The following is a 27,490-nucleotide window of genomic DNA, read 5'->3' on the forward strand; positions in this document are numbered from 1 at the left end:
ATGCAAACCCAAGCACTGTTTGCATTTTTAACTACTTCTTCAAACTAGACATTAGCAGTGATATTCAAAACAAATTATACTTCACCCATAAATCGCTACCTCAGATCTGGACCACACATTACAAAATTAAAATCATGATTTTATTAGTAGCCGTGCCTCCCCTCAATCCCTTTCATTTTATGTCATATCCACCCATTTTATTATCTTGATTGGATCTGTTTGGTTCGCTTGTTTTACTCAATTCTATCGGATATTAGATAGATTGACTGCAACTAATACAGTCAATGTCTATTACTTTACAATTTACAAGCAATGTTCTGTGGGGTACTTTACAAAGCCCACTCCTATAAACAAATTACACAAATGAAAAGCCAGTTTATCAAACAAAATATTTAGTAACAATTTTAATAAAAATTAGAGAATGCTTGTTTCAAGCAGGAACCTCCTCTAAGAAATTCAAGATGACTACCCATAATAGAATTAAAACAAATTCTCAATTAAAAGAAACAATACTGACCACAGCCAGCACATTAAGTTCTCTTTGATAAGTGTCCATGATTTTTACACAAAAACTGTTATGCAAAAATCAGTTAGAACAGGAAAAATGCAGGTGAGCACCACACTGTGAAATATTAAAAGCCATAATATTGTGAGATGAGGTTGATTTTGCTAATATTTTATGTAGTTTACTTAATGTCTTTGTAATCCATTTGAAAATATGGAGCACCCTCATACTGTACAATATAACCCAAAACATAACTGCGAATTTGCCATAGTACTACACGTATTAAGCTATGAAGGAGATAGATTACAAAGTCAATTATTTTACCACAAGTCCTTCAAATAGTCCTTCTAGAAGTCAATTACCTCAAATCCTACAAGCGGTTCAACCATTCAAAGATGAGACCATTTATAATACTTTCATCTTAGAGCTTTTTCATGGGGCATTAAATCAGGTAGTAAAGTGGTAGGTAGTGGGAGGTAGACAGTAGCACAGATAAATACAGAAATTCAGCTAAATTATGAGCACAGCCCAGCAATTTTTAAAGTTTCTTCTACTTTGGAAAGAACAAGCACTTAAAAATCACTGAAGCATTGACAATTGCACATTTAAAAAATGTAAGTCAGCCAGTTACATAGACATATTAAAGGGGTGATACTTTACAGGAATCGTACAGCAGCTCTATCGAGCTCCCTGTACAGAAACATTTTGTGTGGTTCAGTTAATGCCCCTGTAATGTGTCTGAAAAGATGGAGTACCCTATATTGTACCTGATGACCTGTTCATATACTACAAAACACTCTAAATATTATTTCTAGATCCTCAAAATCACCCAAAACCACAACATTCCCCTTAAAAAAGGGTTCACCCCAGAACACTTATCTTTGCGTTAATCATTTGACCTTATTTTAATCTAACTTCCTCTACAAGAACAATCAGAAAATCAGAATCTTGAGGCAGAGCTTTTCCTACATTTTGGTTAATTCAGAAGGGAATGACCACTAAACATAGTAAATATTTGCACACGAATAGTAGTATATGCATCATCACTGTGTTGTTACTTGGGAGACTTTACAGTTATTGTCATAACTGTCCAGATCACGACACCCTTGTACGTTCAATTCACCTGACTCAAATGATCACAAAATAAAGATCAGTTGTACTATCTGCCTACCAAGTAAGGCACCAAACAAAACCTCAACCTAGAATACAGAACTCATTCCATGCCACTACTTGAATGCACAGGGCAACTCCCAAAGTTTGTTGTAGAATTCGATGTGCGCAGCAGGGATTAGATGGGCTGGAATGGATTTAACGTTACTTAACATCCTGTGCAGCATCTGCCACTTTCTGTGTGTGTCTAACATGTAGTTCCTGCCATGGAAGTGGCTGAAAGAGATACTGCAAGCTTTGACCAGGGTTTTTGGGAAAAACACGTTTCGGGTTTTTCAAATGGAGAAGAGCATTTCATTTAAAGAACAAAAACACCTTCTGGGGGGAAAATAGTATGTGAGATCCTTTGAAAACATTCCAACAATAAAATGAATAATAACACACAGCAGGGGCGGCATGATGGCGCAGTGTTAGCATTGCTGCCTCACAGCGCTAGGGACCTTGGTTCAACTCTGGGCCTGGGGTGGTATTTGTATGTTCTCCCCATGTTCGCATGGGTTTCCTTCATGTGCTCTGGTTTCCCTTCACAATCCAAATACCGACAGGTTAATTGGAAGCAAAGTTTTACAAGGTTTTTCTCATCAAGTCATCGCCTCTGTTATTTACTGTTGATGTTTTCCCTCTTTGATCAATCTCAAAGTCAGTTGGGGACTTTCCCCAAATCTCCATTAAATATGATATTAACAACAGCTGACACAGGAGTACCACGGAAAGACTAGGACACATACAAATACTGTTCTTAAATATTCAGCTCATACTATGTAAAACCGCAAACATTCCGTAGTTTAATCATGCTTTAGAAACGGGTTAAATATATTGCTTGAAAGGAATATAGGACTAATTTTGCTCTCAGGACTCCAAAGGTTGCTGTCCCCCAAAGTACAGCTAGAGTGTGGACACTGGTTTGTCACCAAATAACACAAATACACAACATAAAGTTCTTTTTCTGGAGACTGGCAAACATTACAATTTGAGGATCACTTTATTTCAGATATAAAGTTGTAGGTAAATCTGTGAAAAACAGATTAATCTGTTGGACCATAAATATCTGGATTATTTTGATTGCTAGCAGCAATGTTAAAAGGTTAGCTGCAAGATAAATATGGGCAATTACTAAGACAGGCTGCTACTTATCTCTAGTAACAAACCCCAAAAAACACTTCACAGGATGTCATATTTAAGCATTGCAAAAAAAAACTAAATTATGTTACAAATATCAACTAGCATCAAGGCAAACCAGACTACTGAATTTCCTTAACATGGTGTGCCTGCTTGTCCAAACAGGGACTATCCTGCTATTTTACTGCCCAATTTATCTTCTAAAAATGTCACTATAACTGATGCAGTCAGCAAAGGGCCAAGTAGATGGTGACATAAGTCACAGTATGAAAAATGAATTCAGAAACCATCAGACATTTCACACACAGCAGGGGAATCTGGAGTTGGAAGATAATCAACTAATCTGACACAGAAAATCGCCATTGGACTGACTGGTGAAAGTTGCCTAAACATTTAAAGTCAGATTTCAAATTCTTTCAGTTGTCTGGCTTAATCACATAAGGTACAGTAGGTGCCATTAGAGGTTTCTTAAACAGGCTTGATAGGAATACAGATTGCAATAGTTGTCGTCTAGGGGTTATTGTAGTTTTAATAAGAATAAAGGTTTTAAAAGTGACAAAAGTATTCAGCTTGATCAGCAACTCAACAACATCTTTTTGAGCGTCTCCAGAAATCTTTCTAGGATTCTGTTTGTTTTTTTCTTGGTTTATAATACCTAGCAACCTCAGTCTGAACTTCAAGCTTCTTATTTTATTGCTTTCTTTTTCCATCTGTTGTGGTGCTGGCATGTTTCTAGGGAGATACGATTCTTTTGTACTTGAATATGTTGTACAAATATTCAAGAAATTCACTCAGCTTTTAAACATTAGTCATCATTGTACATAAGTACTTCTTATAGATTAGTTATTCTCTCTAAATATTTCCAGTTACCTATTTCATAATTAGATATATACTGCGCTTTGGAAATGGACTTACCCCATACTTACATGGTCATATTTTTCTGAATTAAAATGTTTTTCCATTTTTATCACTCTTTTTTAGTAGTAACACTTAAATTACCTTTTTTAGTCCAAACAAATACAAATATAAATTTGAAATTCACATATTGCATAATTATTCAGTTCCCACATCCTTCTTTTGCCAAAAAATCCATATGAGATTTAAGATGAGTCAGCACACAAGCCAGCTTTAAAAGGACAAGATATTGTCTTTGTATGAACACTGACTCCCATTTCAGACAGGCTACACTGCAGCACTCCTAACCAGCTTCCAGCTTGATCAGTTGCTCATTTTGAAAGGTTAGCCTGATATAGGAAGACTCAGTTTTTAATGATAGACTTCACAGTACTCAAAACTCAGGTTTTGTTGGCAGCTTTGAAATTTTCTTGAAACCTCTTGATTTATGCTTACCTATCACTTTATCCCTGACTTGTTTTAAAATCTCCTTGGTCTTCATGGTCAGCTGTGAGTTGCGAGCTAAAAATTAAATATCTAACTAAATAAGGTAAAGGGGTCGCTACGTTTATGACCTTTTAAACTAATTACTCATACACAAAACGATTTAGGATTACCATAGTAAAGGGACTGAATACTTATGAATCGAGAATCTCCAAAGTTTCTAATTCCCCTTAATTATATACTATCTGCATTTTTAACATTATCAGATTAAAGTAGGCTGTGAGATTTAAAAGTATCATAATGCTGACATCAGACAGCAACAAAATGTGGAAATTTGGCATGGCCTGAATACTCTCAAGGTAGTGGATTATTTGCATTGGTGCTACCTGCATGTAATATAGTTCTTAGCTTTAATGAATATTAAATATAACTTTAAAGTAGTGTACGTTTGCCACACTACACAGCCTTTTGGATTCTGGATCTCGCTGGAAAGTTTCCTACACAGTATAATTTCCTATGAGTTGTGATTTTGACACATTTATTAAATATACCACAGAAACCATCTTCAAAGGAAGATGACTCGTAAGATGATATAAGAACAGGAAATGGAAGCTTCCAAGGAGCTACACATCTGCTGTCTGAACCACAGAACCATCCCCTTAAATGAGTTACTTCAGGGGGGAACTGAACCCAGTCAGTGAGACATCAGACAGGACCAAACCTGCTACATTAAAAAGTAATCAAAACTTCCAGGACAGTGGAACAATGGAGGCAAAAGACGGAAGACTGAGGCTAAGAAAAGTAAGCTGGTAGATAGGATGAGCCAATACAGCCTCAGATTGAGGTTCAAGCAATTGAAAGCTCAAACGATGCAGGGTTTTACTTTCTTTTTCCAGCTTTTCTACAAAAGTATAAAATGCTCTTTAAAACTGTCTCTAAAGTCCAAGACTAGTCTACTTTAAAGTGGGCTGTTGTACCTGCCATCATGTGAAATGTATTGCCACATATAACTTAAAGCAACTCAGAGACAAAAAATAAAACTGAGATTTTGTAAACTGTATTTATGACAATCTCACAAGCATATCCAAAATAATGTTGTCATATGTTGAAAGTTTAATTCACTGTGAAATGGTGACAATACATAAAATAGCTCAAACCTACCAGTTATCCACAGTCACAGTTGACAATATATAAGGTCAGTAATTATTTTAATAGTATTTGTTACAGCTTAGACTGAAGTCTGAAGCTTTTTTAAGTCTTCAAGCAAAATTTCCACCCATTTATTTGCTCTCCGTGAAACAAAAAAGAAGCTTTAAAGTTCTGTAACTCTGCACATGTGGCAAGGAGAGAACCGGCAATAGCCTATAATGACAAAATAATACACCCTGGAGATCAATAATTGAATATTAAAAAAACTTTAAGAAATTAAAAGAATCATAAAAAAGAGGTACCTACTGAATGTAGTTCTATATTCCCATAACAGATACTCATGTTTTTAATTTGTAAGTGAGTAATTTGCTCATCCCACAATAGATAGCACCTGCTGTAAAAGAACTAAGACTTTCATGGAATTTTAAAATACATCTGCTGCCAAGTGATTACTTCAGTATACACGCAGCTATTGTTATTGTAGTTCAAATGGGATTCCAAGAAATAAATCTTAAAACATAATGCCACACATCGCCTATAAATATATTCAAATTCGGTAAGAATGCATATTATTACAAAAGCCCATATTGTTCAGATACGCAAAGAACAGAAATTGGTTTTACTGAGCAAAATTAAACAAATCTAGCAATTTAGTTCTTCATTATGTGATATATGATACCTCACAGCCTTATTGCACGCAGAACAGGATTCAATTACAAAAAGAATACAGGTCTACAAATACACATTAAATAATGAATACAGCCTTTTCAGGCTGAAAATATAAACTTCTAAAAAGTGGCTGTTGTGTAGAGAAAATCATGTAGATTTTGAGTCCACTGAATAAGAAAATTAGATATTCCCAGATACTTATTCCACTGTTATGTACACAAAACATCAATCCACAAAATATCACCTGAGTCAAAGCGTAAATAGAAATCTTCACACAATCTTCTTTCTTTTTAAATGAAAACATATTATCAAATCAATATCTAATTATGTAGGCTCCAAACATTCTCCAATGAAAAAACGACACTGATACCTAATTTGATCTATTTTTAGCTATTGCAAAAATCTGCTGTATAAAAACAAAAGACCCAGGAGTTTATTTACATTAGTAAGTGCATAGTGTAGGTTTGACTTTAGCACTGCCCATCCTACTTTACCATAAAATGCAGGGGAATAAGTAAACTGATTGAGAATGTTTCCTTCAGTAAACTGCATGCCCAAACTTTTCATAGACTTTTCACCTTCACCCAGGGCACAGGACTAATTGGTGGTTGTTGAGAATAGTAACTATAGTATCCACACTTGTATTTAAAAGGTTTTTTATTAAAAAAGGACATCTGAAAGGTATGAGTGAATACGGCATCTCAAGTGCTAGCTTAGCAAATCTGCTCTAGCATTCAATATGGTTTAGTAAAAATTGCCCCAGAAGAATTCCTCCCCATAATATCGCTGGCTGCACTGAGCATCTATGAAAACAACATTGCCAGTGTAATGTAAGCAGGGTTAGCTCAGTGTCTGATAAGGATAGTACTAATGAAATGCAATCTTTAGTTTCTAGTAGTGGAATGGCTTAACGGCTCTAACAATAACTGCACATTAACAATCATAAGTTTAAAATTTAAATCTTAGGGTACGAGCAAAGTCTGATTTTATGACTAATTATGCTATGTTTTCATGACCATCTCACAACCTATGAAATAGTCCAGAGATAGGCAATCAGATCCATTCCGGGACTTAATGAATGTTCTACAATGACAGGCTGAAGCCAAACCTTTTGAGTCTTAAAAGGCAAAACTATGCAGGGTGCAGGGACCAGATACAAGTATTCACAATCCTCAAAGGCATTGACAATTGTCAACTGAGCAAACTTCCTCAGAATGAGCCATGAAACTTAAAACCAACGGATAACAGCGGAAACAATGCAGAAGTGCGTTTAAAACTGATAACATAAGGCATTTCTTTATGAAAAGGATCATGAAAATTTGGAAAAAGCTACTTAGCCCTGTTGTTTAAGCCAAGACCCCGGCTTCGATTAATAAATGATGAGATCCTCAGATCAATTAGCTATTTTAACTACTAAACGGGATAGTTGGGTAAAAAGGCTTTCTGTTGTTTGTAACCTTTCTTAAATTATTAGGAAATAAATCTGGACAGCCAAAACATTAACCTCTAGCTCCTTGTTGCATATTTTATATTTTCACATAATCACACTTTTCACTTTAAATTCCCTTACTGCCTGTGTTTCAGCAATAACTCCTCTCTACGAGAGAAAACTAGTGTGTAGGTGTTGTATTTTAATCATTAGAGTCTTCATGATCTCCATTTGTTGTATTTAATAACAGCCTGGTGCCTTTTACAAAAACTGTAAGCAGTGTTATTGAAACCAAATGATTCTTTTCTATCTGTAGCTACACAAGTCAATATGACTGGTAAATAGTTTGTACAGTGTTTTGAAAGCCTCTTTCTTGACAATATATTGTTAACATAGAATTTTACTGATTAAAAAAACAGAATGGTACTTTTCTAAATACCAGTAGGTCCTGAGGGTTGTTTTGTTTATAAGTAATAACATGTATAATGTATAATGTATAATGCAGCATAATCTAATATTACTAAGAATAACAATGGTAGCAATAATAAAATGAACAATATTAACCATTACAAATTAACAATGAACGATATACATTATATAATAAAGTCTTGCTGCTAATAAATTAATAAACTGGAAAAAACAGGAAGCTGGCTTTTTGTAATCAAGATCAGACGCATAAACTGTTACTGCTTAAATAATTAACTTGATAATTTATCTGTCACTAGTCATGTTGTTTGCATAGCACATGTGTTCCAACAAGAGATGTAATGGAAATAACGTTTTTGCTGATAAAGGAGTACATGCTCATACATGAAATCAAAACTTTTAAACAGTAATTTCTATCAAATATGTAATGAAAACAAAAACAGTTACACATTTTACCTGTCCCACAAAAGATATAGCAGGTAAGAACAAAGAGCTTACTTTTAATTTTAAGAGCTTCAAACCAATTCATAGAATTTTCAACTGCCTTGAAACTTGAAATGACATTTTAAGCTGCAGCATGTTAATTCATCATGCTGCCTATAAAATGTTTTTCTTCTTCAAAGGATTCATTCCCTGTGCATTAATGTAAATTTCATAAAACTATTCTTACTTAATCCTGTGTGCCCATGCACTGGAAAATTTGGAAAGTGTAGTAATTTCCTGATTCTACCAGAACCCTTGGGATTCTCAAGTTGAAGTGAAGCCAAAAGCATGGAAAAGTTTTTTTTTACCCAAAACACAAAGAATAAAATTACAGTTTTTCTTATAAGATCACTTATATTACAAAAATGATACAGAATACAAATATAAAAAAGTAATTTAAAAATGAGAACCAAAATAATAAGGGTTGGTTGTAAAAATATATGCAATGTATTAAGAATGCATCAACATTCTTGACATTACAGAAGAAAAGTCAAGTGAAGAATTAAGGTGACACCTCTACAAACTACACATTCAATATTTTGTTAACTCTATTAAACTCTAACAGAGCAGCTTGGAGCACTGGAAGTTATGGTATGTAAAGCCACTTAATTGGGTTTATTTAAGATTACTGATGTGTTTAGAAGCTTTTAAGAGGTGTAGAAACTGTATTTGGTTATTTGTATTGGAAATAGTGTTGCAAAAATGCCATTTTCTAACTTTTTCAAAATAAATTCAGCAAAAAGCTGTTATAAGACACTAATGGTCACACTATTTAAAGTGACATTAAAGGGGAACTACGATGTTATTTTTACATTTCAGGGTTATAATAAATCGGCGATGAGTGCATTTCAAACCAGAATGAAACTACCAAGGACAAGGTAATGTGTACAACCTCCAATTTACATCACAAAAGAGATGACGTTTCGAAGTATGCATACTGCCATAACAAGGCAACAAAACTTCCTGTGTTGCAAAACCGTAAACATGCTTTAGGAAATGTGTATTTGGCTACTATATTCTTTAAATATTTTCCTGAAACCGACACACAGTAGGCGACATGCTCTATATTTTATCAAAGTATTGTAAAAAAAAGCAAACAACTAAAATACACTCATATTCATTTTCAAGTTTTGCAAAAGTGCTCTATCATTTATGATTATTTTATGGTAAATCACACCTAAAAGAAGCAGGACATATTTTTGGAAGACTTGTTGCACTATAGCCCATGCTGTCACCTGAACAGCTGATTTGAATGAGTGCAATTGAACTGAATTCAACATATCAATATCGAGACGTTTTTGCCATTGTTAAGACAGCATGCAGATCAGGTTCGAACATTTCTGGGGTGAAATGTTTGCTGCACAATGCGGATTAATTCAATCGTACATCACACTGAATCTCATCGAGATCCTCTGTTTCGTGTGTGAGCATTATGATCTGAACAGCCAAATGCTCAACTGTGAGGCATTAATTAAATTATACACAAGTTCATGAGTTTGCACTTAATTTGAAACTTGTAAAACTTTATGATACTGTCAATTAATTAATTTTGTTACCAAGATTTAATAACTGGTGTGAGAAATTGAGATGCAGTTCCCTTTCAAACTCCACACACTAAACTGATTTTTTTTCTGCATTATATGGCATTTTCAGATAAACTATACTAATGCTATATACTTATTCACAAAGAAAAAACTTCAAGTTTGATTAAAATCTACTGGTGGCAGACAATCTTCTGTATGTGATAAACAATAGAGCAAACAAGTCTGATTACAGCACAGGCACAATATTACACAAAATGCCAAATAGTGATTTAATGCATGTACATTTTTAAAATATAATAAGAATTAGAAGTTTCATTAGGAACTAAACATTCTGTTGACCTTTGTATGTGACCCTTTTTATAATAGAAGGGCACAATCCATTCATTGCAAGCGTAGCACAAACTTAAATTGCCCACTTGGGGGATGAATAAAGTAATTTCAATTGACTCGAAATGTTATTCAATTTATATTGTACTGATGAACAAACAAATCCCAGCTCTCAGGTCTAATGGATTCAATCAAATATTTTAAACAAGTATCAAACACAGTTACAAAACATATGAATGAAGAAACAGGTCATAGAATTATACATTTTCAGTATGAAACATAAGATAAGATAAGATCACTTTATTAGCCATGTACAATTTATTTCATTAGGAATTCGTCTTTTCGCATACCCCAGCTTGCTCTCCATGAGACACAGACACACAGACAGGGAGAGAGAAGCTTGGGGTCAGAGCGCAGGGTCAGCCATTGTACAGCACCCTTGGAGCAGTTGGGGTTAAGGGCCTTAAAGGATTCCTCTGCCAGCCATGGGATTTGAACCGGCAACCTTCCAGCCACAGGTGCAGATCCTTAGCCCTCTCATCACAGTGAACTGGGTCCACTGGACTCAAATCAGGCAAAAATGTTTGCCATGGCAAGACCTCAACATTGTTGTTTTGTTTTTCTTAAATTTGTACAAAGCTCTTTAGAAAATGAAACAGTAATCAAATACAAAAAAAAAGAAAATTGTTGTGTTAAAGGAGTTTCCTTTCTAGAGCATCACACTTCTGCTGCCCCATCAGTTGCTGTGAACGACAACAGTCAACGTTGTGCTCATCCATATACTGTCTCCCATTAAGTATGATAAGGAAAAATAGCATTCATCAACAAATTAAACACTCCACTACTCTCTCTGCTGTCACCTGAGGTGCTATCAGGCTCCGAGAATATAGCTACTGTATTTCATCTCTCAGCTAACAAACTTACCTCTGAACAGGCTCCAAGTAAGCGGATCACTCTCATGCAGATAAGTGAGCTATAGCCATTCTGCACTATGCAGATAGTTGAGACTGATGTGGTGGACCAAGGCTACTGTGGTAGACCTCTGCCTTGTGGAACGCTTTATATCCTTCACAGTACTGCTTTCCTGGTTTCTCATGACTAGTCTGGTATTTGTTGAAAGAAACTGTACTAAAGAATAAATCAAGATTCATGGATAGAAATACTGTAATACTGAATAAAAGTACTAAATGTATCATCATTATAAAAGTCAACATTTTCGTCAGCACATCTTAAGGAAGTGAAATATGCTCCATATGTGTTATAAATAACTGTCTGTTACAGACATTTAAAAAAAATGAACAGGAGAGTTCAATTTAACAAAACTTCACCAACTGTATTTAAAAAATGCCTAGCTTTAGGCTGCACCACTGACATATTTTTCAATATAAAAATAAAGATTCTATCTTTTGAATACAGAAAACATCCCGGCAATCATTTCATGACAACATTTAAGTAAAAATGGAAAACCAAACCTAAAAAAATAAGAAGGTGAAGACTGATGGGGTTTTTTTTGTTAGATTTAAGAGGTACATAAACTCTATCCTCCTAATAAAAAATACCTGAAGCACCATTAACAGCATGGCCATTTGTCTAAAAATTGTCCAAGTTATTTTCTATTTATATACTTGAAGGTAAAATACTGAGTGATATCTTCATTACAAAAAACAGCACTATCAGAATCAATAGTAACAGGATGGAAAACAAAATCCTCACAAAATGTATCCATGCAAGTTACATTTCTAAATTATTTACAAACAACAAACTTTTCGATTCATTTATTCTGCTTACAATTATGCTTAACAATATTTTAATGTGCATTTCTTCTATGTAACTCCTACACGCTGATAAGAACCTGAATTTTTTTTTTAACTTTATGTTTGAAAAGAAAATGTTAAGTTCAGGAGTTACTGCTTTTCTTGTTGCCGAGAGGATAAAGTGGGCTAAGAATAACTATTTAGAAATGAAGCTATTGAAGCTAATAAAATAAAAATTTCAAAAGGTACAATAACGTTTCGAAGATATAAAGCCTGCTCTCAATACATTTGCTCACAGAAAGTGTGTGCAGTGAGAAAGAGGACCAGCAGATCTCTGAGAGAGGAGCAGGAAGTGGTCATTTCTGACAATTTTGAATAGTAAAGGTAAGCCCACTTAGCTTGTTTGGTAGTTAAAATTTAATTGATTCAAGGATCTTGGCCAGCTGTTTCTTCAAAGAAGCCAGGGTATCATAATTGAAAACACGGCTGTGACTTTTTCCACAGTCCCACAAGCCTTTGTGTAAATATGTGCCTCCTGTTCTTGGCGTCCAAATGCACTGCCACACAGCTTTCACTTGGGTGTTCGGGTTCATGATATTCTGCTGGTTTGGAAGACGTCTGCTGGGTTGACTTTGTCAATACTTGAATCAGGTCTCTGTGTGGCATGGTGGCACAGCGTTTAGCTTTGCTGCCTCACAGTACTGGGACCCTGGGTTCACTTCCAGACCTGGTGTGCTCTCTACCTGGAGCTTGTAAGCTCTCCCCAAGTTTGTGTGGGTTTCCACTGAATGCTCCAGTTTTATCCCACAGTCCAGAACCATAAAGGTACATTAATTGGGTTCTGGGAAAACTGGGCTTGGGGTGAGTGTGTGTTTCTGTATGTGCTGTGAAATGGCTTGCCAGGGTTGGCTCTGGCTTCCTGGCGACACTGAATTGGACAAAGCAGTTAGAAAATGGATGGATCAGGTCCCTTCATAATCTCCTCTATTCAAGACTGAAAAGATTGAGTCAATACAGTATATTGGTATAAGCATGGTAAAGTATCTGGTTGCTCTTGTCTGGACTGATAACACAGCAGCAATAACTCTTCTGTAACATAACAACCAAAATTGAAAACAATATTTTAAATGATGATTTACAATTTTAGCATAACATACCCTGATGTGAATTTATGCTTTTAACTATATACCTTAAGACTTTATTTACATTTTTATCACTTCTCCACATTGCCTAGAAGAATATGAAAAGGCCTGGCATTTGCTGACAATTTGTATGTAGCCTCTTCAAGTGCAATGTTTTTCATTTTGTATTTAATATGTTTTTGTTACTTACATACAGTCTTCTGCACTTGTCTTCATTAATGCCAGATGTTTGGCCAGACTTTAATTTTATCTTTTTTAAATTAGTATGCTGATTCTGTGGTGTTTGCTAACCCTCCTATTTTGGAATCCATCTGCAACTTTCAGCATTTTACTAAATATACCAGAATCTAGATTACTGATTAAGAAGCAGTAATACTGATCAGATCTCTATGATACTCCAGTAATTACATCACTGCAGTCTGAGCATTTACCATTTATCTGTGCTCTATGATTACTGGTTAATATATGAAAAAACATGAATTTCTTAAAGATTCTCAGCTTGGTCACTCACTTGCTGTTAGGAGTCAAAATGCTGTTGCTGTTTTGGTGAGGGGAATGAGAGACTGCCATTTCACAACATTTCAAGTAAAACACCTGTTCAATTCTAGCTGCCAGTCTGCAAAAGGGTATGAGAGATTTATGGTTGATTTAGCATTTCTTGTTAAACCCACTCTTTATTCTGTTTGCTCACACGGAGAGAGGTTTTTTATTTGTCATTTAATATTATTTTGATATTTCCTTTCACAATCAAAAGCGTTTAATGTATACATGCTTGAGTGAACCAGAGCAGTGGAGCAGTGTGTCACAACAGCTATAAATTGAGAATGAATTCTTCATGCAAAAAACAGTTTTTGAGAGACTGGACTACACTCCAGTTATATGTTAAATTATACACAGGGTTTGCTTCATGCATCAAAGATATCAGCCATGTAGGAAACCATGTATACCATGATTTAGGGTAAAACCAAAGCAAATCATCAAGTAGGTAAATGCAGTTAAACACAACGTGTTCTTGTTTTGTCACAGGACCGCACAAGAAATGCAGTATGATATAAATGAGGAGGAAAGGGCCAAGCTGTCCTGTCCAGGCATGTGTAGTGTATATAATGCCAGGTAACAGTGGTTCATGTGTATCAAATCCTAGCAAGCAGTCAGCTTCTCTGTGACAGTGCCAGCTCATTTGAAGGTTTCTGACACAGCCCATATTTTCCAGCAGTATTGCCGACAGGGACAGAAATACTTGACTGATAGCAGCTCCATGCATGCATGTATATTATTCCAGTATGGATATAACCTTAGTCTGGCAGTATAAAACAGTCTGAATTTAACAGAGAATTGTGTAAGTACAACTAGTGTGCAAGTGTAACTACACAACACAACCTAACAACAACAAGGACAGTTCACATTTTTAAACTATGTACTATAGTATACTATATAGGGAGCTACATACTAAATTAACCTTGCTGGAGAGGTTTCAACATGGCTAATCATTACTATGGCTTTTTTACATTAAATGGTAAGGAATGTTCTATTTTCCAACCACCAACGGGTTTTCCTGAGAGCGTGGTCTGCAGACTTTCCAGAAAACATGCAAGCCAAGACAAACCACAAAATGGCAAGCACTCAGCAGACTTACCACAACACTAGTATGCATTTTTTTGCCCTTTACGAACAGACCTTTTAACAAGGACACGAAAAAATGCCTTTCAGCTATTACTACCTATTACCACCATCAGATTTGTGTGCTAAAAAGAAGAAAAATCTAGAGTATGAGGGTATGACTAATGTTTTCACCACTATTCAATTCACTCCCAAAATACATTCATAGAATTCCTTTAAAACACATGATTCAGTCAAATTCATAAAAGCAAGTATTCCTGGTCATATCTTGAAGAGTTAAAAGATAAAGCAGAACACAGTACTCATTATATTGTACATTAATGTCTATATTAATTAATTCTACCTTTGAAATAATACGATATTACAAAGACTAGACCACGAAATTACAAACCTGAATGTGAAGTATTTAATTGACTAATACCATTTAGTCTAATCATATTTTATCAAAAAAATCAGACAACCCCATTATTTACTTTTCCATCACGGATATACATTGATCATTACCCAAGGCAAAAGCATAATGGAAGCACTTGACAACTTTTTTAATGATTAAAAGAAAAACATTAAAATATCACCGTGTTATACTGAGTGGCAACATCTACCTAGCAAGGACCTATAGTTGAACACAACCAGGCTATTTCACTTCGAAAGAACAGTTACATTAACATCTATTTGCAGCAGCAACTAAAGACTTAGGATTGTTAAATAGTTATTTACAACGTTTAGCTATAAATAAGTAATCAGTACAGAAACAATAACAATATTTCTGATAATTGCAAAGAAATTAAAAAATAGAAAAGAAATTCTATTCTACATACACACAGAATCACCATGAATCTAATATGGAGGAACAAAAGAAAAAGTGCATAACAAATCCTTTGTTCCAGTGTAAAAATGATGTATAATCTACATAAGGCATGATTCCTACTTCTAACAAACATCTGTTTTTGTTTCACTATAAAAAAAACTGCTGCTGAAACCTCAGCATGGTATTCCTGTAAGGTTACAGAACATGTCTGCCACACTGCTGTATGATTTCCTGGGTGTGTCACATAAATATGAGTCATCGCAATTCTGATTTACTTAGCTATCAGGTAATTGGGGATAGCAGGGGGAAAAGGATGTGGTAAATGAGCACAGGACTGTATGTATAACACTTAAAGGTTCCACTTCTGTGCAGAGTAATCATATACAGTACATTTAAGGGTGACTTGGGAACAAAGAATAAAAGGAAATAAAACCGGTTGACAGACTGATTTATAGATACGGGTATGTAATGTGTAAGTGAATAATATCACACCATCAATACAGCTTCAAAACGTAATTGACTAAGTGTTAATATCTGTGATTGTATACTGCTGCCAGGTGTTGTGTGATTATGCTGACGTTCATTAGGGTAAGAATTAGTTCTTTCTCCATTATTTTTCTTTACTTCCCTTTGTAAAAAAACATGAAAGGCTAACCTTTTGGTACAGCTGGCACCAACTTCTCTACACAGTAGTATGCATTCAGCACCCTACAACCTTGGCAGCATAGGCTATACAGTTTATTAACTCTCACAGCCACACACTAAAATAAGATTTTTTCCGTCAAGGAGATCATAAGATTATTTTAGCTTTCATCAAAAAAGGCAAAGGTATGATTCCCATTGCTAAGCAAAGTTTGATCAAATAAAATATACTATGCATTTAAAATTGTACAGGAAAATACAATCCATATTGAAACAGTGTTCTGTAGTAACACACAGCAAGGTCATTTTCCAGCTGCAATGGTGCATAATGGTAGACTGAGACTTGTACTCAAGTCTCACGCATTGGGAGTGAAGCTCATGGTCTCACGACTTGGCCTGAAAATCTCACAGATTTGCATCAAATCTAGGTTGTAATGAAGTAATGAAGGTAAAACTTATAAACTGTTGTAGAGACTTGCAATTCTATTAAGTAACCAATGTGTTATATTGCACGTGAATAGAAGAAACTATCCATACAAATAATATGCAATCACAATTTCCGATGGAAAATCTCATGTTTTAGGGTTTGGGACCCTCGAGAGCTATGTTAGTAATGGATCACAGCTGAATCGTTGGGTCACAGAAATACAATGTCCCTTCATCGCTTATTAAATTTTCAAAGTGAAAAAGGCACTTCTTGCTTCAATGAGTGAAAAATAATAAGCAGCACCTCGAGAGCAAAAAGAACACAATGATGGCTTGATGCATACAGAAAACGGCAAATAACACATTTCAAACACAAAGCTCTTTCTCAGCATCATGGGTAGCCTACATCTTTGATGAATCCAAGCTCTAGTTAATTTGAACTCAACAGCATATTTTTTAATGATAATTAATAATAATTGCTTACACTTATATAGCATTTTTTCTGGACACTCCACTCAAAGCGCTTTACAGGTAATGGGGACTCCCCTCCACCACCACCAATGTGCAGCATCCACCTGGATGATGCGATGGCAGCCATAGTGCGCCAGAACGCTCACCACACATCAGTGGGGATGAGAACAGAGTAATGAAGCCAATTCATAGATGGGGATTATTAGGAGGCCATGATTGGAAGGGCCAATTTGAAATTTGGCCACGACGCTGGGGTTACACCCCTACTCTTTTCGAGAAACGCCCTGGGATTTTTAATGACCACAGAGAGTCAGAGAGTTTTAGGATACTATCATTACAATAACAAGATAGCTAATTACTTTGCAAGCTAGTGCAGTAATTTTTGAATAGATAATGAGGACTACTGGTATAAATGGAAATGGAAACCTCATCCAGGTGATAGAAAACAATTAGATGAAAGTGTATATTGTGGCATTAATCAAGCAATTCTGTCACAGGGACATTAAAAAATTGATTCCACAGTAATTGTCAATACTTTCAAACTCTGACTAGTTCAAGGCTAGGCTGGTTGGTCTCCTTACCAATTCAACAACTGTGTCAGCTTTAGTTTGACTACTGATAGTGTTGGAATCAGTCCAAGTACTCAAGGAAGAAATCTTGGGTTTAATCATTGATCTGTGCCTTGCATTTGAAGCTCATATTCGCAATGTTGTGGAGATGTTTTTTTTTATCTGTTACTTGTTACTAGATACTCATATCCAGTCATCTCTCCCAATCTTATACAAAGAACCTAAAAGGATTTATTATTGTAATGCAGTGCTTGCTAGTGTATCCAGTTATTTAACAACTTGCCATATGTGTAAAACTCAGAACTAACACTAAAAAACTTTCTCATCTCTCTCCTGTGTAAGCAGTGTTGCGCTGACTCCCTGTGGATTTCAGAATAAAATTCAAAACACTGCTGCTCACTTTTCAGAGCTTGAATGGTTTGGTTCCTGACCACATCCGCCAACTCTTATCTCCCTATGCACCTGTAAGTCGTTTGCAGTCTTAGGACCTAAAAATTGGCTCTCAACTCACAGGGAGGCCATGCTTTCTGCTCGGTTGCTCCAAAGCTGTGGAATGATCCTGCAGCCCATATGAGACTTTGTAAGTGAGGCAACACTTTCAAAACCCTTCTCAAAACTTTCTTTAGTAGTCTAACTTATTGTATTAAAATGCATTTTATGCATTTCTAAAGTTTTGGCTTTTGTTTGTATTGAAAAGTGCCTTGAGATGATGCACCATCATCCATGGTTTATAAAATAAAGATTGTAATTATGATAAACCAGCCTCTGCATGTTTACTGTGGTGTGTTGGCCCCTGCCTTATAAAAAAGCTTTAACTAGGACACAAAAGGAACAGGCATCAATAGCTCTCATTAAGTATGGATCCATGCATCAGACAGTTTAGTATTACAAATTAAAAATGTAGATCCTTCTCAATAACATGACATGGGATGCAAGCTGGATGTTCTTACCTTCGGTTCCATTGAAATAAAGTTATGCCTTCCTCTGCTCGAGAGTGTTGACCTTTTTATTGTTCGGCTATGGTAAAAGTGGTAATAGTCCTTTAAATCGCCAATCTGCAAAGAATGAAAGAGGTACATTTTTTGTGTGTCTCAAAGCAGAAGACTTGCATAATATCATCTCTCTTGGAGCACATAATTAATTCATTTGCCACGGAAACATGGGACTGCAAATGTTACTTTAAACCCCTGATCAATTTTCAAGCACAAGAAACATGAGAAGTCACATCATTGTCCAATTAACTGAAACATATGGCTGAACTGTCACGCTTTTATACCAACACCTACTACAAGTCAATAACAAGGCTATAACTAACTTAAACTGTGGTCTTTACTGTACTTTGTGACTTTAATCTGTCAAGATATGACATCGCCTTTTATTATATGAGGTCTTCTAGGCGCTGATAAGTCACTTCATTCCAGAGTAAATAAGTGTTACAACAGGGAAGTGCATTTAAAAATAGGAAGAGGCATTTTTTTCCCCACAGAGGGTTGTGGGAGTTTAGAACAAGTTATCTAGCAATATTGCAGAAGCTGATACCTTTGCTTTAGTCAAAACATGGCTGGCTAAGATCTTCAAATCATTCAGCTACTAAAATCCAAATAAGCTAAATGGCCTGAATTGCCTTTTCTCTACTGTAATCATTCTTATATTCTTATAAGGTTTTCATTTTTGTGCTGTAATTGAAGTCTATTCAAATTGCATATGACGCATCCTCAAATTTAGTGCTTTTAATTAGCACACAAACAGAAATTTTTAAAGTATACTTAATTATACAATAATTTTGATAAATGAAGCCACCACAACTGTAATTTTGAAGAAGAACATACTATATAAACAGAAGTGTGGATTCATAAACAAGGAAACCTTATAGTCTAAAACTGCAGTGAGTCAGACAAACCAAAACCTAGCAGGCAACTTTTATTACCACAGCGATAAGTAACTGACAAAGGGGTCACAAACATTAAAATTCAGGCCACCAAAAGCATATATTTTGAAGTACAGCATTCATAAGCCTAGCCCTAACAACAAGCAGGTTCTTAAGTCTAACTAGCTGTCAGCAGAGATAAGGAGCTGATAAATTTAATGTAATTATGGTCAGGTGTGCCACCTGTAAAACAGTTAAGACACAACTGCAACCATTTATGGAATTAAGGTCAAAGTAACAAAGACTACAACTGAGCACTAAAGAAGCACACCTATTTTACATTTTTTATATTCCCTGTTAAAATGTGTGCAGCTGTAGATCTTCTCTGTTAATAATAAAAAATTACATTAAATGAGCTGTTGGTATTTTTGTATTACCAAGTATTATTAATACTATACTTAGCTGTTATATATAACAATAAATGGTACATAATAATAACATTATTATTATTATTATTGACCGCAAAAAATGTTTGAGGACTGTGCTAATTAACTCTGAAGCTCACAAAGTGAAGTCTACCCTTTTGCACCACAGCACAAGATTCTCAAATGAAGTAGTCCACAGATTAAAGTGGTCTATTGAAGTATATCTGTTTTACTTTATTACCACAGTTTAATCAGTGATGGTTGATACATTGAATCTGCACTTACAAATAGGATCAAGGGAATCCTCAGACAGCTGAGGCTCTGCTTTTTATCTAGTAAGCCCAAGGGTTTTAATCTACAGCAACTCCTTTCTATGCAACATATTGATTGCTTTTTAATTCCATATTCAAGATGGGGTTTATTTCCAATAAATAATTTATCAGAGGCATAGGAAATTATATCTTTCTTTCTGCTATTGGAGTACCCAGTGGCTGAAAGATTTCTAAAAATTTCCAGTGCTTTTTCCAGGGTGATAACAGTTAGACATTCCAGCTTAATTTTCCCACAGTGAGCTATTTGATTTGTAGTCATCCTGTTAACAGTAAATAACACTTGGCAGGGGTCAAAGGAGAAGACTTAAGCTATCGCCTTGCTGGAAACTTTTTTTTTCCCCCAGCAAGCTGACACATGCTGTAAATGAAGGAATCCTCTTCCTAAAGTGTCAAAGTACAACTAGAAAAGACATCCAGATTTCAGTCAAATGTCAGAGCTAAACAAGTTATACTGATTCGTTAATGCACAATAGTTCTTCATCTGAAAATCTGGAGTTATTGTAAGATGTCATAATAAATCTTTTTAAATGGCCTACAAGACTACAAGAGGGATCATTATGGATTAAAACAATTTGTGAGATCTTAAAAGTATTGAGCTTTTTGGTGTTGTACAGGATCAGACCTAATATATTCACTACTCAACATTTTAATTCTTATAAAACATAAAACTTTTAAGAAGGAAATTCAAATTAAAATATATTGATGCCCTTTATCTATGGATTGTTAACCCCAGCAAATATCTCACTTTATCTTAAACAATCAAATTATTGTGAGAGTATTGACAGATTTCAATCTCACTTCTCAAAACAGACAATGTCAAATTATTTTTCACAGAACTATCTTTGAATAAATAAGTGATTAAATATCTTTGAGCAATTAATCTTTAAAATGTTTAAAAATGTTCTGAATAACAATCTAATTCAAGCACCTTTCAGTTCAGTACGTTAAGTAACTACTTAAGAGAACAGGAGAACAAATGCACAAGGAATCAGGACTGAAAGCAAGAGTTTCTATATAAGAAAATTAGTTAAATAAAACACTCTTCCAAGTTATCTAATACATACATGAATATAAACATACACCTAAGATTAAACGATGCACCGTAAATGAGAAAACAGAAATTCTCATTTATTACTATAGCAATTGCTATACATGATCACGTTGGGCACAGTGTATCACACATCCAATACCAACTCAGATTTCAGGTTAAAATCTATATAATCCACATGTCACCAATTTAGGCCTGTTTATCTGAACTATAATCAATATACCCTAACCACTGCATTCTCATCTAAAGCATCTCATTTCTGACAATATTACCTTGTTGCTTTCTAAGCAAATCATTCAACTTTAATCCTTCTTGGTGAGAACAGACCTTTATTGTCACTTTTCCAAACCGCAGTCAATGAAAGTGACTTTCAACTAGCATTCCACAGTACAAGAAAGCACTACAGCAGAACTTCAGGCTATGCCTTGACCTTCTTAGCAACAGTCTCTAGTAGTCAAAATAAAAATGGTGAGCACTGCTGATCACTCAGTTAACATGATTTTATCAAGCAGACCATTCTCACGGACTAATAGTTAATGCACTTTGTTTCAGTCAATGTGTGTCCTCTTTGAACGTGCATCAGGGCCTCATAATAGTTACCTAAAGTATATATATATATTGAAAAGACTCTTTACCGATTTAAACTGACAGCTTTAGGAATGGATATTCTACTATTAAACCAGCTAACCATTGTTACATTCTTGCACATACAGCAAACGCTTTGAATACAATCAGCAATCGATAAGATGAATGTGAATTCTGTGCAAGAGGACGGTGTGACTGTGCTCCTTTTCAACCAGGAATCATAAATTCAACCAGGCTCACAAGCAGCATCAGTCTTCTTCTGTGACACTCACATCTTTGAAAAATTGTAGTATCAAGAATAATCGATATGCATGGCTGTACATAGCAACACATTTTCAACAGGTAACTAAAAATATAAGTAGGATATAGTTTTCCCCAATACCTGAACTGTTTACCACATTTGTTCCAAATCAGGTCTGCCAATATTTCCACTGAGACAAAACCCTGACCCAGCATGGTTTGCCTAGAAGGCTGTCTGTTCTAAATCAATGACCATGTGTGGGATGGGGATGCTTTCTAAAGACATGTGGCAACCTCCTAGAACCATTTCAGAGTTGGTGGAAGACCCAGGGGCAGAGTGAAGAAGAACCTTGAAAGACTTTATCAACACTTCGACTGAGGATATGCCTTTTTCTTTCAGGCTCGCTCTGCAGCTACATGGAGGGATTGTCACACATATTGCAGGCTACAAAGTAGAAGCCTTGTCGTATGTAATGGTAGAGGGTTTCACTTGTTCATGCACTGCTGAGGCACATAACACCATTAATTTTTCAGTGGTGTTGACTAGTGGCCTTACTCAGATGAGATAAGAATTCTATACAATAGACAGGTATATTCAGAGACCGCCTCAGAGACAGCAACAGAGCAACAACCACAGGGAACAGTTTGGTGAGACTGAAAAAAAGACTCGCAAGCTAGACCTCTTATTGAAACGTTTACTGAAAGTTTGCATAAAAATGACGACTGCAAGTACTCAAATGAAAAGTAATTAGACTATGACTGCAATACAGTACTGTACTCTGTATTTTTCAACTGATCAAGTTAAGGTAGACTGACTGGGGAAACATTTATCAGTGGGAAAAAAGCTAAATTACAGCCTTTACAAGTATTCTCTCGGGGGCTGTTACCTTGGGCGTTGAGAGCTTGACCCACTAATCCATTAATTCCTATCCTTGTTACTGTATATTTATGTACTTCTGGTCATCAAGTCGCATTCTACACCAGTTCCTGTTAAAGTGTCCCACCAAGCTCTTTGAACTATGTCGCTAATGACAATTCAGTACCAGAAAAGAGCAGCAATCTTACAGACTGCTGATGTCATCCACACAAGATTTGTTGCTTTGCATAAATCAAAGGACACAACATATCTTGGCAATACTATTCTTACAACTATATGCATCTAGAAAGAACTATAGTGTTATTTATAACCTATTTAGTTATGTGAAGTATCTGTGCATTTATGATTTGATCTGTTTATATATGCCATATCTTAAAACAGTCATATTTTATCTTATCTCATTCTCCACAAAGATCAAAGATCGTTTTTTTTCTTTCCTGCTACATCTTATTCAAAGACGTGAAAAGGAATCAGAAATTCATTTGATGAAAGCCATTGTAACCCCTTGGTTCAAATACTTTATGGCTGTTGACCACAATACAAAATGCATATAAATCATTTGATATCTAAATTTCACAAATTAAATATTTATATACATTTTAAGATTTCTTTCACACGTTCAAAAATAAAGAAAATGTATGTATTTTAACACATAGTGATAATCTGATTTTAAAATAACATTTTATGGGCATATACAGTAAACGGTGTAGATTTGCATTTTGTAAACTTATTTTCCTCGTCTTCTCGTCTTGTTTAGATATCGATTTTTAAACAATTTAATGTGCTTTACTTTGTGAGTGTGCAGGGCTAAAATATTTCAAGTTGTGAATACCCTCCGCCTCCCAAAATAAATCGTTTAGATCTCAGCAGTATAAATATGAAAGTGAACACCTGTTGTCGCGGACACCTTGGTTTTTCACAATGTTGGATTTTCACAATTCAAATACTATCCACAATCTCCCATAGAGTGTTAAAGGTTAAAGACGTTCACCATGTCTTTTTGTTTTGTTTACTGTTAATTAACACTACGACTCTGGTAGAAAATGACGGCAAAAAATCAATTAATTTCCTAATAATTAAAATGTCAATATTAAATATACTGATTACATTCCACGGCAAGAAGACAAGAATGTCTTTAATTTTATTCGATTTCATTGGGAAAATGCTACGCAGGCTTCTCAAGATAAGAGGACTTGCAATAAAAGTAGTAAATCGTTTTAAAAACAAAATTCAACACATTGAAATTACATGAACACAATTTCGCAATCCCCAGAGTCCATAAATCCAGCCCACACAAAGTTGATTTAAGCTACAAAATAGCACTACACTAATAGTTACATCCAATCTGCATGACACCACCACAGTTCATTAACAAAGAACTTTATGAACAACACTAAACAAACTTACCTGCCCCATATTTTTATAACCATATTTCCCTGCTATTCTGTCTGCATCTTCAGGACCTCCGGTTATTCGTACTGCCCAATGGTTTGTGTAAATCCGAGCCTTGCACACAGGCAATATCAACCCAAACCAAAGCGCCACAGCGCACACAAACCCTTTGCTCAAATCAATGTTCCAAACCATCTTCTGCAGACAATTCGGTCTTCCTTGATCAGACCTTTTTTCCACCTCCAGTGAGGCAAACGAGCAAACTTCTTTGCACCGCAGAGTAATAATCTCATAGACCTCTTTTCTCCATGCGAGATCGGAGAACTGGTAAATAATTAAATGTATATCATTACATATATTGATATTTGTTAATGTGGTCTTTGAAGTTCTTCTCCGTCTCTGCCTTGTTTCTTCTTGGAAGAGAGTGTGTAAATGTTTGCAGATCTCTGGTTACAGTTAACTCTAGGTCTGGGACCCTGATCTCCGGTTTCTCTCTTGAAAGTGATGAAATGGCTACAGCGCCTCCTCCCAAATTACTACCAACACTCAAGAGAGTAAATGCTCTCTTCGCTCACAGCACAGTCCCTTACTCGGCGCTCCTCTGGGTCTTAAAGTGACACATATTTATACACTTGTGTTTTTATTTGTTTCCGTGAGCATTTCAACGACTCTGAATTTGTCAACGCTGAAACTTGAGCTTCCAATATTTTTAAATCTTTTGACTTTCAAGTTAAACTCATGAAAATTTCATTTTTTTTAAATGGACGTGTTAAGTAGAGAAATGTAATGTTACTGGCGCGAAGTTCATTTTAACGACGTTTTTTTTTATTTTAAGTATCTTTTATTAAACTCCTACTCCAACTTCTCCTTTCAATATACTGTTCTACAATGAATGTTTATGCATATTTATATTCACTTAATTTAGAAACGTGTTCGCCTTCTTCCCTACCTATTGTTATGACAAAATTAGCGCTTAGTTTTACATTTTTACTTTACTTTGTTAAACCATCATAGAACTACTGAAATTCATATATACAAATTACACCTAGCCATATATTTATTTCAAAGAACTTACCAATATTTTTGATAGTGTTTGCTTTGTAAAAGGAATACTGCTCTTTAAGTTCCTTACAGTCAAAATGTTTAAATCCAAGGTTTCTCGAACTAAACTTGGAGCCTTTGTGATTTTTTTCACATTTCAGAGAAAGAACCAAAACAATGAACGAAAAAAGACTTCAGTCTTGTCTCTGTCCACGATATGAATGAACATTTTATCTATGCTTGTTTTTAAATGCCAATAATTATAATTATTGGCGATAATTATGATATGAATATGAACAGAATTTGCTGTCTTGTTTTTTATGAGTCTATAACGCATGGGGGGAAAACAGAATCAGCTGTGAAGAGTGGAAAGCTTTCATCTTCCCATACTATGAATGTGTTTCTGATAAGCTACTGAAGAAGTGTGAACTTCCTTACTTCCACCTTTTCAAAACAGAACAGAAATACATAATTTTTGGATTGCTTTTCTTGTTACAAAAATCTGAAAATGCAGGTTGCGATAAGAAATTCAGAATCTGTGTCACTATTCTGTATTCGGAGAATTGTGTGTGTGTATATAAAATTTGGTAAGCTGTAAAAAAAACTATATGTAAAACCAAACGAATATCCCTCAGTTTTTTTTTAATAGTGAGACGTAAGTAATTAACAACCTGTGCTAGTAAGACCTAAACATATGGTAAAAACAGCCAAAAGGGCACATGTCCTAAAAGGATTAAAAAGGGTCTTTGATTGTAAATTGATTAAAGTGTCGTCTATCCCTTCACAAACACCACAGAACCCACACCTCCACGTCCATTCTTTCTGGTGACAATATCCTTAATAAAGTGCTAGTTAGCATTGAACAGCTTTTGGTGTCCAGATTTTCAAACTTTTTTTTTTTGCCTTAAGACTATTTCTGTACATTTCCACTATGTGCTGTGAAACTTTAAAAGTGTAATAATAATACTAATAATTTCACTCCAGTTTACGTAGGTCATGTCAGCTTAGGTAACCTTCAGACCAGGCTTGAGAGAGCACACAGCAACACCCTGTTGAATCAGAAAAGAAGTGTGATCTGCATAATTGCTTTAATTGCAGCCAATTCCACAATGAATAGTCCTGCTGTCAAATTTAACAACAAGTTAGGGACAAAAATATCTCACGGTCCTTTAAAATAACATGAAAGGGAAGAGAACACCCCGTGACCATTCCTATTCATCCCAAGAACAGGCTTGTAATTTAAAGCATTGTAGAAACAGACGATGATTTCAGAATTAAATCAACTACCCAGATCACGAAGCAGGCAAGCTTCATTCACTCGGCCACTCACTGCTGGGGGGAGAAATCTTTCATGACAGTTTCCATTTGTCAAAGAATTGAATGAGCTTCTTCTTGAGACGTCTCAGTCAAAAGCTTCCTTAAACAGTTTTCTATCACAACATGCGCTTATTTTTCAATATAATATAAAATGTTACGTGTTACGTGGTAGCGTGTATCCGTTATTACAAACAAACACAGTAGCATGAACATCAGTATGAGTAAGTGTTTAAGATGCACGGGGTGGAATATATGTTTTGCTTTATATAAAGATCATGTTGTTCTAGAAAACTTGATTAACCTAGAAACAATAGCTAGTTTTAAATTTGGTGTGGTAGCTCTGTTTTCATTTAGAAATCTATTAGACCTATTTTAAGTTTAATTCTAAATTACAATTCAAAACGTGGATTTTGTAAAATCTAAAAAGGGGAATGCTTTAGGGTAGAAAAGTCATGGGTAGACAAATGTATGCTTGTATCTAGAAAACCACCTAAGTACTTTTGTGCCATTTTTACTGTGGAAAAGCAACATACATTTTAAAACTATGTACACATACCTGTTAGAGTAACTATACGTATACTTAATTAGAAGACAAAGATCACATTTATGTGGTGATTATGGAGATAATTGTGTTTTCTTTTCAGAAAATTTTTTTAGATGCATTAATTTATTTATGTACAGTATTAAGTAATTGATTGTACTTGTCTTCAACAACAAACATTACTTTGGGGGAAAAAAAGATGTTGTTTCATTTGGCAATCTCAAAGCTGTACAG

At 35.2% G+C, this 27,490-nt stretch overlaps 1 protein-coding gene across 2 annotated transcripts in view; it reads right to left on the minus strand.

Annotated features, from left to right (window-relative positions):
• The window catches only part of pcsk5b (proprotein convertase subtilisin/kexin type 5b), a 140,614-nt gene extending 115,751 nt beyond the window's left edge, over positions 1-24,863 (minus strand). For both annotated transcript variants that reach the window (XM_088910344.1, XM_088910345.1), the window contains exons 1-2: positions 24,373-24,863; positions 18,542-18,646 (exon numbers count right to left, since the gene is read on the minus strand). In XM_088910344.1, coding sequence (XP_088766470.1) covers positions 18,542-18,646; positions 24,373-24,552 — 285 coding nt within the window. In that variant the 5' untranslated portion in view covers positions 24,553-24,863. The remainder of the gene's footprint in view (positions 1-18,541; positions 18,647-24,372) is intronic.
• Between the last annotated feature and the right edge of the window lie 2,627 nt (positions 24,864-27,490).

This window comes from Atractosteus spatula, chromosome 3 (genome assembly GCF_055471065.1).
Source record: "Atractosteus spatula isolate fAtrSpa1 chromosome 3, fAtrSpa1.hap1, whole genome shotgun sequence".
Taxonomy (NCBI): Eukaryota; Metazoa; Chordata; class Actinopteri; order Semionotiformes; family Lepisosteidae; genus Atractosteus; species Atractosteus spatula.